We start from the raw sequence: 13,850 nt of genomic DNA on the forward strand, positions 1-13,850 counted from the left end.
TTGAAAACAATAAACATTGACAAAATCTGCAGCTGCAATCTGTCAGCTGCAATCTGTCAGCTGCAAAAAGCCACAGTACTTGCATCTGCGGGCATCATATGAAAATACATCACACAGTCCTAGAAGCTTGGGAAGTGTTCGACTCGTGATATTGTGATATGAAATCATAGAAACATAGAAGACTGACGGCAGAAAAAGACCTCATGGTCCATCTAGTCTGCCCTTATACTATTTCCTGTATTGTATCTTACAATGGATATATGTTTATCCCAGGCATGTTTAAATACAGTTACTGTGGATTTACCAACCATGTTGGCTGGAAGTTTGTTCCAAGGATCTACTACTCGTTCAATAAAATAATATTTTCTCATGTTGCTTTTGATCTTTCCACCAACTAACCTCAGATTGCGCCCCCTTGTTCTTGTGTTCACTTTCCTATTAAAAACACTTCCCTCCTGAAACTTATTTCACCCTTTGACATATTTAAATGTTTCAATCATGTCCCCCCCTTTTCCTTCTGTCCTCCAGACTATACAGATTGAGTTCATTAAGTCTTTCCTGATACATTTTATGCTTAAGACCTTCCACCGTTCTTGTAGCCCGTCTTTCGACCCGTTCAATTTTGTCAATATCTTTTTGTAGGTGAGGTCTCCAGAACTGAACACAGTATTCCAAATGTGGTCTCACCAGCGCTCTATATAGCGGGATCACAATCTCCCTCTTCCTGCTTGTTATACCTCTAGCTATGCAGCCAAGCATCCTACTTGCTTTTCCTACCACCCGACCACACTGCTCACCCATTTTGAGATTGTCAGAAATCACTACCCCTAAATCCAGCATAGAAATCTCATTTGCTGTGTATTACTGGTTTTTGTGGTGGTGGTGGTGGTGGTGGTGGTGGTGATGATGATGATAATAATAATAATAATAATAATAATAATAATAATAAATAATAATAATAATAATAATAATAATAATAATAATAATAATAATACTGCTGTGATATGGGGTAAGCTCAACTGTGGCCAGTAGGCAGAAGGATGTTTGTGCTGGAATTGCACCTTAGTGTGGAGAGTGGGGAGTTGGAGAACTGTGATAACTGTACGTCATGTGGACTTCAGCTCCCAGAATTCCTGAGTCAGCATGGCAGGCTCAGGAATTCTGGGAGCTGAAGTCCACAGGTCGTTAACTTGCCATAGTTGCCCACGCCGCCATAGCACAATCACCACTGAGCAGTAGAGCTTGCAGACAGTAGGTGGCGCTGTGTTCCTGTGACCTCCGGGAGATGTGAAGGAGGCCAACCCATAATATGCTCCCTACCCAAAGCAAGGGAAGCTGCTCCTTCAGCAGTGTTTGTCTCACAGCTATTTCCAGCACGACAGGGCTGAACTGAAATTAAAGCAGCTCTTTCCCTCCTGACCTTGAAATCTGAAGAGCTTCTCCCTCCTCTCCCCCTCGGCCTCCCTCCCCACTTCTGTTTATATATGCAAACACAACCCCTTTGCTCCGGTGACAAAGACAGGCTTGAGTTTCTGTGAAGGAAGGGGAAGCCACGGGCAAACTGCTTTCAGATACATCAGGAATGCCTGGGGAAGGATTGGGATCTCGCTTGACCCTGGGGACAAAGAATGGCTTACGTTGCAGGAACTGAGAAAAAGATCGTGAAACAAACAGTGATACAGTAAAGAAGCTTCTATTCCCCCCACAACCCTCAATCTGGGGAAGCTCCTGGGCCTCCACCTCCTCTCACAGGACTCCCAAATCCCCTAGGAACACTTTAGAAGAGAGGTCCCCAACGTCCGGTTTGTGGCCTGGCCCCAGGCCTGCTTGGAACTGGGCTGTGGAAGTGGCGGGTGAGACCCAACCCACGTGAACCAGAAAGGCGGGCGACCATTGCTTTAGAAAACTCAACTTTATTGATGGCACCAAGAACACATTCCTGTTGTTCCTGGGTCACGACAGGGAAGTCGTTCATCGTTCAACTTCCTTCTAGCTTGCAATTGTGGGATTTCCTGGTAGTCTCCCCTCCAGATGCTAATCAGGTGTTAGCCTGCTTAGCCTTTTCAAGGTCAGCCAATGCATGGTGCCATCTGCTATGGGTTCTCGTAGCTTTTATTATTTCTCGGAGGGAGACCATCCCACCTAGCCAGCTTTCCTGTAGATGTTGAGATTTTGGAAAGCATCTCCCAAAAACCTGGATGTGGACAAGAAGGCAGGGCATTTAAAGCACCAAGGGTTATCTATTCTCCAAGGGATCTGTTAAACCCCAAGTTGAAAACAGTAGTAGCAGCATGGACAGGCTACCTCAGCTGCAACTTTATCCCCGCCAAAAATACAAAATGTGACTAATTCAGGTTTTCACACATTATTTAGCCTAAGACAGAGTCTGGATCAGTGATGGCGAATCTTTTTTCCCTTGGATGCCGAAAGAGCGTGCATGCACACTATCGCACATGCGCAAGTGTCCACACCCATAATTCAATGCCTGGGGAGGCGAAAACAGCTTCCCCCACCCCTAGAGGCCCTCTGGAGGCTGGAAACAGACTGTTTCCCAACTTCTGGTGGGCCCAGTAGGCTCGTATTTCTCCCTCCCCAGGCTCCAAAGGTTTCCCTGGAGGGTAAAAAAGCCCTCCCCCATGCCCCAGGAGGCTTTCTAGAAGCCAAAAACACCCTCCCAGAGCCTCTGTTCGAACCAAAAATCAGCTGGCCAGAATAGCACATACATGCACATTGGAGCTGAGCTAGGGCTAGGGCTCATGTGCCAGCAGATATGGCTCTGTGTGCCAGCTGTGACACCCGTGCCATAGGTTTGCCATCACTGGTCTAGATGCAACATCTTCTTCATGCAGGAGTAACAGGGAAGGCCCAGACCACCAAAACCTGCATTCCAGTTTTCTGCCTTCAATTAGGCAGAAGATGCTGACATTCACTGCAGAGTTGTCCAGTTTAGATGCAATTTAAGCTACTGTGTTTAGTTCTGCTTCAGTTCAATAAATGTGCAGTGATTGATCTGGGATGCAAAACGTACTGGTTCACATAAGAGAATTAGGATAAGAATTAATTTGCAAAATGGGGTAAAGAAAGCCAAGGCTCTCTAAACTCATGGCAGCAAATTTCTGCTCCATAGCTTATATGGGAAGCAAGACAAAAAATAATCTGTGTTCTTAATAAATACAAGATTTTATTCAAATTTATGTATACAATCGGAAACATGTGCAAGTGAAGATGCCACTAAACCAATGTTAAAGAGGAGAAAGGCTTAATAAAGAATTACAGTAATTAACTTCAATTGATTTAAATAAAAACTAGAGGAATAAAAGTTACCAGCTTTCAACAAATTTAAAAGTTGCTATTTGTATATTGACCAGAAGAGAACCCATCACAAAGCATAAGCTGGCCTTCAGTTTGACTCCAACCAAATACTGTACATACCAGGCTGAAACTGAACTTATTAAAGAGGGAAAGTTGTGCTGTACAAATCCCAAACAACAGAGTTTCCCAGATGTACAATTTATTTTACAGGTTCCTTCCTATTCCTGTAGAGAAAGTTAGGTATACACATGCAAGTCTTTTATTTGCTTCTACAGTGGCAACCGGGAATTCTTCTGGTCCAAGTTGATTAGGGAATTTCAAGAACATTGCAGGTTCTACTCTGGTTCAGGAGAAAAGAAAATCTTGGTTTTTGTTTCTTGGTGAAAGTTAAGTGGTCTGCTGTGGGCTATTCTCTTACAGGAATGAATCTGTCAAATTCAGCCTTTCAGTATAGCCCTACCAGTCTGCCACTGGGATTTTCAAACTTAAGAAAAATATACAGACGCCAGGCAAAACACACTCAAATTCTGACTTGCAGCATTCAGGTCCAATTATATTGTGTTGCAAAGCTTATTTATTTATCTTGTCTGTTTTTAACCTATTTAATTTATATGCTGCCCATCTCACTCAGAAAAGCAATTCTGGCTGGCTTAGCAAACTTAGAAACTATTCTTGCAAGATAGCCCAGTTACTACTGCAATTTGATGACAATAAATTGCATTTTTATAATGTCCGTGCTGTTTCTTTAATACAATTTCTGGACAAAACACTGAATAACTTTTTATAGCCCAGCCACCAGATTCCTTTTAGCTAGATTTGGAAATATTCCTCTTCTTTCAAAGGATAGATAATCCAGCCCATCTGAAAGCTAAAAAAAGACTCTCTTTTTTTGCCATCCGTTTTTTTGTTTTTGTTTCAAATGGGTGAAATTAACAGCACTTGGCAATTCCCATTTCCATATAAAGTTAATAGGCTGCCTTTGGCTAGGGTGGGGAGATAGTGTAAATGTTGCTGGTTTTGCTAGGGTTATGAAGGGGGCAGCTGTGGCTTTTAACAGAGGCATTACTTAATATCTTTGAAAACAACACACACACCGCAACCTGTGTGAATGAGCCTGGTATTCAGTGCAAGGCCTATATTTCAAAGCAACAGGTTCCGAGAGCTGGGTGGCGCTTCTCTCTTACAAGTTTAATAGATTTAAAAATAAGCAAGAAATTAAAAAAGAACCACAACTCCACAAACAAATACCTAAGTAGCTGCCTTTGTTTACCCCTCTAGTTTGTGGATTTCTGCTAGGTCTATATCCAAGTGTCCCCTTTGAGACAAATGTAGCAAGATCTTCACTGACTTGCTATTTGATGAAGAGCCAAATTATAATGGTTGAAAATCTATTTTGACAATAACAGTGGGTACTTTTTTTTTAGCTTGGCCTTCCTTCCTCTTTTATTTTTAAACAGTGTGCTAATTGTTTTCTTCTATACTGGTCTTCTACCTAAGTAACTTTTGAAATGAACTAAGTGGCTGAAAAAATCCTCACCTTATTCAAGAAGGCATTTATTTCACCACCTCAATATTTCAGAATTATCCTACCACTTGCAGTAGTTTTTTTTATTGTTATTTTAACTAGGAAACAGTTAAATCAACAGCAGTAAAACTTGAGGAGGACACAGGGCAGTAGGCTATTGGTTTGAAAGGAGAATGCCATGGGTCTGAAACTTGTAGCTTTCCTTCTCCGACACCCAAAGTCATCACCAGAGAGGTTTTTAATGGAGCTAAATGCCTCAAAGTGATTCTTTTCACTGGGATACCGAGAAAAACTTTTTCCAGTTTGTTTTATTTGAGAAGTTTAAACCAAACTGACCATCTTGTGTGAGATGTGGTTTTGCATAATTTACATTCACAGCTGCTGATTCTCCTAATGGCGAACGTTTGATGTGTGTATGGAGAAAAACTAAAAGGCTTTTAAAATACAGTGACCAAGGTTTACACACACACACTGAAATGTTTCCCTTGGGAGCCCCAAAGTTTGTATTTTTTAATTTTTTTTGGCAGGGTATACTCCAGGTGGCAATCGTGGCTTTACATAAAGCCAGTGAGTGGTACATTTTGGTTAAAGCAGTATCTGCATGCATAGGTGTGTGGGTGTACCTGGGCAAAGGGGCAAGGATGACCCTGCCCCTTCACCTACCATCAGGGTTGCTGGTTGTGGATTCATTTTCTAAAGCAGTCACTATTCCCTCCATGACGGGGCAGGGAATCCCAGGTCACTTCTGACCCCGATTTGCCAGCCCCGGCCTCTCTCTCTCTCTCCATTTGTTCCAACCTACAAAGAACCTCCATAGTCTGATCAACCTGCTTCCTGGTACGATGCACATCAAAATCCATCTCTGATCACAAATCGGGAAACCCTTCCATTCTGTATCATCCCTGTTCTCCTCCCATGACCTTGGATCAGAAGAAGAAAAAATCTTTTCATTTATTCTTTTTTTTTTTTTTTTGCTTGCCAGGTCCCCGACGGGGCTGAGTTTTCTGTGCCCACCGCTGTGCTGTCCTCACGGAACTGAAAGACGATCCTGACCAGTCATTTATTTCCGGAAAGCAAAGACCTCTCGTGTTTTAAGTCCCCTTCTGCAATCGTTTCCTGATTTGGGAGATGGCTCATCCACCATGCCTCCATATGGGCAGCTATCTGAGTCAGGGTGATTTCCGGTACATTCCACGGTGGGGATATAGCCGCTGTCCCACATGCCTGATCCGCAGAGTTTGCACAGGTCATGCAGACTGCAGGGGATACGGGGTAGCAGGCGAAACTGATAGAGCAAACTCCTAGCCTGGAAGAGAGAGAGAGAGGGACAGCAGGAGATATTTAGGTCCACTAAAGACAGCTACCTGGAATGGCTGAGCTTGTCTAAACCATTCATTCATTCATTCATTCATTCATTCATTCATTCATTCATTCATTCATTGTACACAAGGGGAACACTTAAACAACACAATACAACTGCAAGTAAATCAAACTTCTGTGAAATCAAACTGTCCACTTAGGAAGCAACACTGATTGACAATCAATTTCACATGCTGTTATGCACATTCAACTTCATACAGGACAAAGTATTCAATGAGAATATTTCATTCATTCAAATCTAGGATGTGTTATTTGAGTGGTCCCTTTATTTTTTTGAGCAGTATATTTATATGTCGCTCAATCCAAAGTGGACTCACAGCGGCTAACAAGTGAATAAACACAATAGCATTAAAATACAATCAAAATTGCATAATAAAATCAGTAATATAATTATAATAGTAAAATAATATCTTAAAAAGAACCATACCACACACAGCAGTCAATCTAATGCCTATTAGACTGCCTATTTTAAGTTATAATGAAGGCTGATCACACATAGACACCCCCAAAACCTTCTCACATTGGACACCATGTTGCGTGACATTCTTTAAAGTCCATACATTTTTCCCCAGAAGTTTTCCCTTGAACCCTGGACATTGATTTACCTTCCTGAGTATGAGCTCCCCATTCATGTGCATGGCAAGGTTTCCAAAGTGTAGCAGCATCTGGTCCGTAGCCAGCTGCTGTTCAATGACATCATCCCCGTAGATCACCACAATAGCCACACAGATGAAGAGATGGAAATAGTCTGTCTGCAGCAAAAGTCACCAAGAAGACAATCAGTACCAACAACGCTTTGAAGAGGTTTCTTGGCCTAAGACAGTGATGGCGAACCTCTGGCACGGGTACCACAGGTGGCACGCAGAGCCTAACTGCTGGTATGCTAGCCGTTGCCCTAGCTCAGCTCCAACGTGCATGTGTGTGCTGGCCAGCTGATTTTTGGCTTGCACAGAGGCTCTGGGAGGGTGTTTTGGCTTCCAGGGAGCCTCCAGGAGGGAGGGGGAGGGTTTTTTTTACCCTTCCCCAGCTCTAGGGATGTCTTTGGAGCCTGGGGAGGGTGAAACACAAGCCTACTGGGCCCATCAAAAGTTGGGAAACAGGCATTTCCAGCCTCCAGGAGTGGCAGGGGAAGCTGTTTTCACCCTCTTCAGGCAATGAATTATGTGTGTGGACATAATTCACTCGTGCATGCGTGATAGTGCGTGTGCACGCTCTTTCAGCACTCAAGGAAAAAAAAGGTTCGCCATCACTGACCTAAGAGGAAGTACCAAAAAATGGCAACAGAACAAAAAGCAATTTATGTTAATCATGAATTGTATGACAAGATGGAAGATTTTTGCTATAGCAGAACCGTTTAAGACAAAACAAAGCACTTCATGTAATGCAGAATTTGTGGGACTATGAAAACAGTAGATTAATCCAGAATTTTCATTTACCTTTCAGGGGTTTTTTCCCCTCCTTTCCAATGAGGACAGTAACAGCAGACTATTTTCTTTAAGGAAATATTGGGGGTTGGGGTGGAGGGGGCACCCACAGGAAAACAAATCTTTTGGAAAACTGGTTTCTGCAATCTCCAGCACAGGCACCATTGGCAGATTGGCACTATTTCCATCAGGGGTATGTATCAGTGAGTGAATGCTACATAGTCCAGCGATTTTTAACCTCTAGGATGCCCGGAGCAAAGGGTGAGTAAAACATTAGCAAGAATCTTGGAACCATGTGAAGGAAGGTTGTAGTCTTACACACTGGCTTTCCTTGGGCTGCTGCCTTCTGGCTGACTGGGGATCAAGGGGGATTGATTGATTGATTGATTGATTGATTGATTGATTCATTCATTCATTCATTCATTTATTGGATTTGTATGCCACCCCTCTCTGCAGACTGTTGGAGGACACCATTACAGCATGGCTATAGGCAAAGGCATCTTCAGCTGAGAAGGCAGGTACCCAATTGTGTTGGAAATTGCATTAGGAAACATCAGACTTGAAAGACAGCCAGCAGTGACTAAGGGAAACGTGAAGACTGCCATTCTGTCACGCTGCTAAAAACGAGTAGGGTGTTATACATGTCCACCCTGCTTTGGTTGCAGCCTCTCTGAAATATTTTTGCAGCTGCAATTAGCAGAAAGCATGAAGGTTGCAATGCTGCCCCCTGCTGTCAGCTGAAGGAATCAAAACCGGAGGCCTCCGGAGCAGGAGTAGGCAAGCTCCTTTACCAGCCATGGACTTCAATTCCCAGAATTCCTGAGTCAGCTGGGAATTGAAAACCCACAGGTCACTAAGAGGCCAAAGTTGCCCACCCCTGCTCAGAGGCCACACACCCATTTCATAATAGTCAAGCAACTGGAATGAGCTTCCATAGGGGTTTTTAGAGAGAGCTATGAAAAGTATCAGAAATCTTACTTGAATGAGAGGGGTGGGGGGTTTGTTGGGGGGTGGGGGTAAAACTGGTAAATCAAGCTATAAAGCCTGGAGCTCCAGATGAGTAAAAATTAATAATAATATACTTGAATAAAATGCAAATGTGGCTGCAACTTCATTAGATTTTTTAAATCCTGCCTTTAATAACGATGCTGAACATACATGAAGTTTGTTTGTTTGTTCGATTTGTATGCTCCCCAACTCTTCCCGAAGGCCTCTGGGTGGCTCACAACCAGTGATGGGCTCCCAAAATTTTTACTACCACACTGTGGGCGTGGCTTATGCATTTTCTTTCAACATCTTTCAGTGCAAATTGGGTGCTTTGGGGTGGAGCTCCATTTTCGCTACCCCACTGCGTTCTTCCCCGTCCGGGCAGTAGCCCACCCCTGCTCACAACCAAAATGATAAACTATACAATATGAATATTATAATAGCTAAAAAGAGAAACAATTAGAAAACAATTTAAAACCCACCCTAAAATCATGCATTTCTTTTATGGCTGGATCTTGCTGATACATCATCTGATCAATGGCCCTAGGCCTGCCGGAAAAGCCAGGTCTTTAGACAGGGGTGGACCACCATTCCCGGCCCTAGCGGAATGGGCTGGGAGTATGCATGAATACACACGTGTGCAACCCTGGCGCAGAAGCTGAATCTTGCGCGAGTGTGGGAGCTACAGCTCTATCCCGCCACTCGTGGCAGCTCCGCTGCAAGCAGCCCGCCCACCACCCAATCTGCCTCGCTGCTGTTCACCCCGTTTTGCCACTCACGGCGGCTCTGTCCTGCCTCTCGCGGCAGCAACAGCGCTCACGGCCCACACATCGCCCGCTCTGCCACGCTGCCGTCCTTACATTGCTCCGGCATGTGACCTCCTTAAGGGGCGCCAAGAGCATGGCACAGGGAGCAGGCCAAGTGGCCCCAGGCTCCGGCCATGCGGCCTGCTTTGTGCTCTACCCCACCGCAGGCATCTCTCTCTTGCAACGCAGGAAAACAGAGAGCAAGCCACGAGGATGGAGCTCAGGCAGGCTGCTTTTGCAGCAGCTGCTTCTCTAGGCGCTGTGAGATTCCAGCTGCTGCACATGTGCAGTAGCTGAAATCTCGCGCATGCACATCCTTCCAGCAGCAAAAATTTCCGGTTTCTTTGCTTCCATGCATGCGCGGCAGCAAAAAAACTTGTAATCAGAATCGCACCAGTAGCAATGGAGCTAATCTATAGGCTCCATTGCTGCCACCAGAACGGTGTTCCCGCCCTTCTGGCTTGCAGCCCATTCCTGTCTTTAGAGCTTTTCAGAAGGCCGGTAGGGTGGGGGCAGTATGGATCTCAGGGGGTAACTGATTCTAGAGAGCCTGAGCCGCCACAGAGAAGGCCCTCCCCCGCACCCCCGCCAACTGGCACTGTTTAGCAGATGGGGTCTGGAGAAGGCCTTATCAGTCGCTGGAAGCTACGTGGTAGAAGGCGGTCCCAAAGATAATCTGGTCCTAATCCATGTAGGGTTTTACAGGTAATAACCACCTTGTGTCTGGAGACTGATTGGGAGCCAGTGCAGCTTGTGGAGAGTTGGTGTGATGTGGGTGTACCTGGGTGCACTCACAACATCTAGAGTGGCTGCATTCAGGACCAGTTGTAGTCTCCGAACGCTTTTCAGGGGTAGCCTGAAAACACTCCTTCCTCTTCCTATTTTTTCTGGAAACAACCACCCTGCGAGATGGGTTGGACTGAGAGAGAATGACTGGCCAAAATCACCCAACCATTGCTAAGGTGAGAGTAAGAACTCGCTGTCTCCTATGAAATCGATGCAGGATTTAACAGTCAGATTTATGTTTGTAATCCTCGCAGCCTTTAGGGCTGGCTCCATACTTTGGCATTTAACATGATATGCTTTATTAATGCACGATCAAGGCTGTGATCTTTTCCCTTCTGAATTAGGTTTGGCTGCAGGATTCAGTTCGTCTTCTTCGGTAACGCCTCATTCCCACAGATCAGGCAGCTAAGAGGCAGCGAAGGCAGAGCTGGAGCCAAGAAGAGCAACCTTCCTGGCTGCCGCTCTGTGCTAATTTGAGGCAAAGCTTGCTCCAGGCATTCCCCCCCCCCTTTCGCCCCCCTCCTTGGACCACCACCAGAGAGCAACTCTTTGGCAGAGAGAAATGAGAGTTAGCAGCATATGGTGAACGTGGTTTGGTGGCAGTCTCCATTTACAGGCACGACCAGGTCCGACACAAACCATACGCTTGTTTTCCTGCTGTTGGGACCTGGGGCTAACCTCACAAGAGATGCCGTGGAAGTAGGGTAGGCCTGGCGCTGTCCATCTCTCTCTCTCTCTCTCTCTGGAGAGAGCAGGCATCAACACTTACGCTTGGGAGGGGCAAGGCAGCCACACTGCGGAGGGAACTGCAAAGCAGGCCAAAGGCCTGTCAGGTTGATGGGTGGCCGCAGCAACAAGAGAGGCCCAGGCGCTTCAAAATGAATCATCAGGAGGGAAATTTACATCTGTTTGTGCAATGTCAGAGGAGACGAAGAGGGTAGGGGACACCGGAAGGGAAGGCCAGACGTCCACTCAGAGGAGATCAGGAAGCATGTTCCACTCATCCCCGTCAAGACTGGGACAGGGAGCTGGAAAGCAGACACCCCAACGCAGGGGTAGGCGAAGTTGGCTCTTCTATGAGTGGTGGACTTCAACTCCCAGAATTCCTGAGCCAACCATGCTAGCTCTGGAATTTATTTATGTATTTTGTCCAATACACAATGAGGGTTTTAGTGGGTATATAGCTATATACACATAGTAAAATACATGATGAAGGTTATAGAAGAGATACTCATAGTAAAATATATCTAAGAAAGAATAGAAAAGAAGGTATAATAATAGAACATATCAATGAAAGAATAGAAGAAGAGATATAGGAATAGAAGAAAGGTATTGGAGATATAGGAGAGCAATAGGACAGGGGACGGAAGGCACTCTAGTGCACTTGTACTCGCCCCTTACTGACCTCTTAGGAATCTGGATAGGTCAACCGTAGATAATCTAAGGCTAAAGTGTTGGGGGTTTGGGGATGACACTATGGAGTCCGGTAATGAGTTCCACGCTTCGACAACTCGGTTACTGAAGTCATATTTTTATAAATTCTGGGAGTTGAAGTCCACATGTCATAGAAGGGCCAATTTTGCCTACCCCTGCCCCAACGGGCAGCAGAATTCAGGGCCCCAGAGCACGCTGCTGCCAGGCCTCACCTGATAATGAGCCCAGCAGGCTTCCCACATGCGCAGGGCTTCGGCGTCCGGAAACTCTCGCTTAAAACAGAGGAGGATCCAGCGGTGACAAAAAAGCATCTGAAGGCCGTCCTCCCCAAGGGAAGCCAGGTGCTGGTAAAAGCGTTCGTGCATCAGCCGCAGCAGTTCTCGCAGGTACATCTGCAAAGAGACAACAGCGCTCAGCTCAGCCACCGCCAGGGAAGAAGAGAAAGAGGGGCAGCCACAGTTGCACCTTCTGGCCTTCCTTACATTCCTCCTTTACACCCTCTCAGGCCAACCCAGAGCTGGCTGCATTGGTTGTAGGACCCAACAATTCAAAAAATAAAATGCTGACAACAAGAATGCTGGATTTAAAGAATTTAAAGACAAGCAAGATTCTGATCACTATAGAAATCGGGGGAAATTTTATGATTGGATAGAACAGTGTTTCCCAACCTTGGCAATTTGAAGCTATTTGGACTTCAACTCCCAGAATTCCCCAGCCAGCGAATGCTGGCTGGGGAATTCTGGGAGTTGAAGTCCAGATAGCTTCAAATTGCCAAGGTTGGGAAGCACTGGGATAGAAGGTTAAAAGATATCATTGTTCTGATGTTTTAATAACAAGTTATTGTTGGTAAAATGGAGGTAAGTTAATTGAGATTTAAATATTAGAACCCAGATGGGGAAGATAGGTAATGGTGCTAGCACTTATAACAAAAAATATTTTCTTTAAAAAAAATAGTTTAAACATACTGTATACTGCTCAAAAAAAATAAAGGGAACACTCAAATAACACATCCTAGATCTGAATGAATGAAATATTCTCATTGAATCCTTTGTTCTGTATAAAGTTGAAGGTGCACAACAGCAGGTGAAATTGATTGTCAATCAGTGCTGCTTTCTAAGTGGACAGTTTGATTTCACAGAAGTTTGATTTACTTGGAGTTTTATTGTGTTGTTTAAGTGTTCCCTTTATTTTTTTGAGCAGTGTATTTTATAGCATATGTAATTTTTTTAAAGTTTTTGAGTCGTGATTCATCTTATTTATAATCTATCTACGGTAGTTATTATGTGTTATAAGACAATAAGTTATTGGATTAATCACTTTGACAGATATGTAAGATTAAATTAAGATGAGCAATTAATGAGTAGTGATTAAGGTATAGGTTATTTTATTGTAATGTTTTAATATTGGACGGAGATAAGGTATACAAGAGGTCTAAGGATATACAGTGATCCCTCGAGTTTCGCGATCTTGTTCTTCGCGAAACGCTATATCGCGATTTTTCCACCCGATGACGTCATACGTCATCACCAAGAGTCACTTCTCTGTCTCTTTCTCTTTCTTTCCTGTCATTCTCTGCTTCAATCATTTTCTCATTTCTCTTCCTTCCTTTCTCATCTTTCTTTCTCTCTCTCTTTCTCTATCTTGCTTCTTCCTCTCTCACACTCTCTTCCTCCCTCTCTCATCTCTTTCTTTCCTTCTCTCTCTTTCTCTATCTCTCCCCCTCTTGCTCTCGAGCGGCCGCCTAGCAGCTGATCTGCTCGGCAGCGCAGCACCAGCGAGGAGCCGAAGATCCGGGTTTCCCCACCCGGATCTTCGGCTCCTCGCTGGTCCCCAATTCCGCCAACATCAGGCTCTCCACACGCCCTTTCGCCGTAACACGAGAGCCTTCCGAAAACTCTTTCCGAGCGCCTCAGAGCAGCACCCCCACCCCTCTTTGATTCCCTCAACCCGCCCGGCCCCTCGCTCCCCTTTTCCACACTTCAACCGAGAGAGGAGTCCGCGCTGCTCCGGCTGCCGTGTCTCCTTCTCCCTCCTCCTCCTCTTCTTCCCCGCTCTTCCATCCTCCGCCGCCGAGGTCGCCAGGAAGGGAGAAGAAGAGTCAATGAACGGCGCCAGCCGCCGCCTCGCCCAACGCAAAGCGCGAGAACCCAGACCCGGAGGCAACCCGCTCGCTGTCCGCGGCGCTTCGAGTTTCTC

The 13,850-nt window shown here is 45.2% G+C and overlaps 1 protein-coding gene across 3 annotated transcripts in view; it reads right to left on the reverse strand.

The window, feature by feature from the left end:
- Positions 1–3,161: 3,161 nt before the first annotated feature.
- The window catches only part of TBC1D16 (TBC1 domain family member 16), a 121,155-nt gene continuing 110,466 nt past the window's right edge, over positions 3,162–13,850 (reverse strand). For all 3 annotated transcript variants that reach the window (XM_070740180.1, XM_070740181.1, XM_070740182.1), the window contains 3 exons: positions 11,867–12,046; positions 6,823–6,969; positions 3,162–6,143 (listed from right to left, as the gene is read on the reverse strand). In XM_070740180.1, the coding sequence (XP_070596281.1) occupies positions 5,898–6,143; positions 6,823–6,969; positions 11,867–12,046 (573 nt within the window). In that variant the 3' untranslated portion in view covers positions 3,162–5,897. The remainder of the gene's footprint in view (positions 6,144–6,822; positions 6,970–11,866; positions 12,047–13,850) is intronic.

This window comes from Erythrolamprus reginae, chromosome 2 (genome assembly GCF_031021105.1).
Source record: "Erythrolamprus reginae isolate rEryReg1 chromosome 2, rEryReg1.hap1, whole genome shotgun sequence".
Taxonomy (NCBI): Eukaryota; Metazoa; Chordata; class Lepidosauria; order Squamata; family Dipsadidae; genus Erythrolamprus; species Erythrolamprus reginae.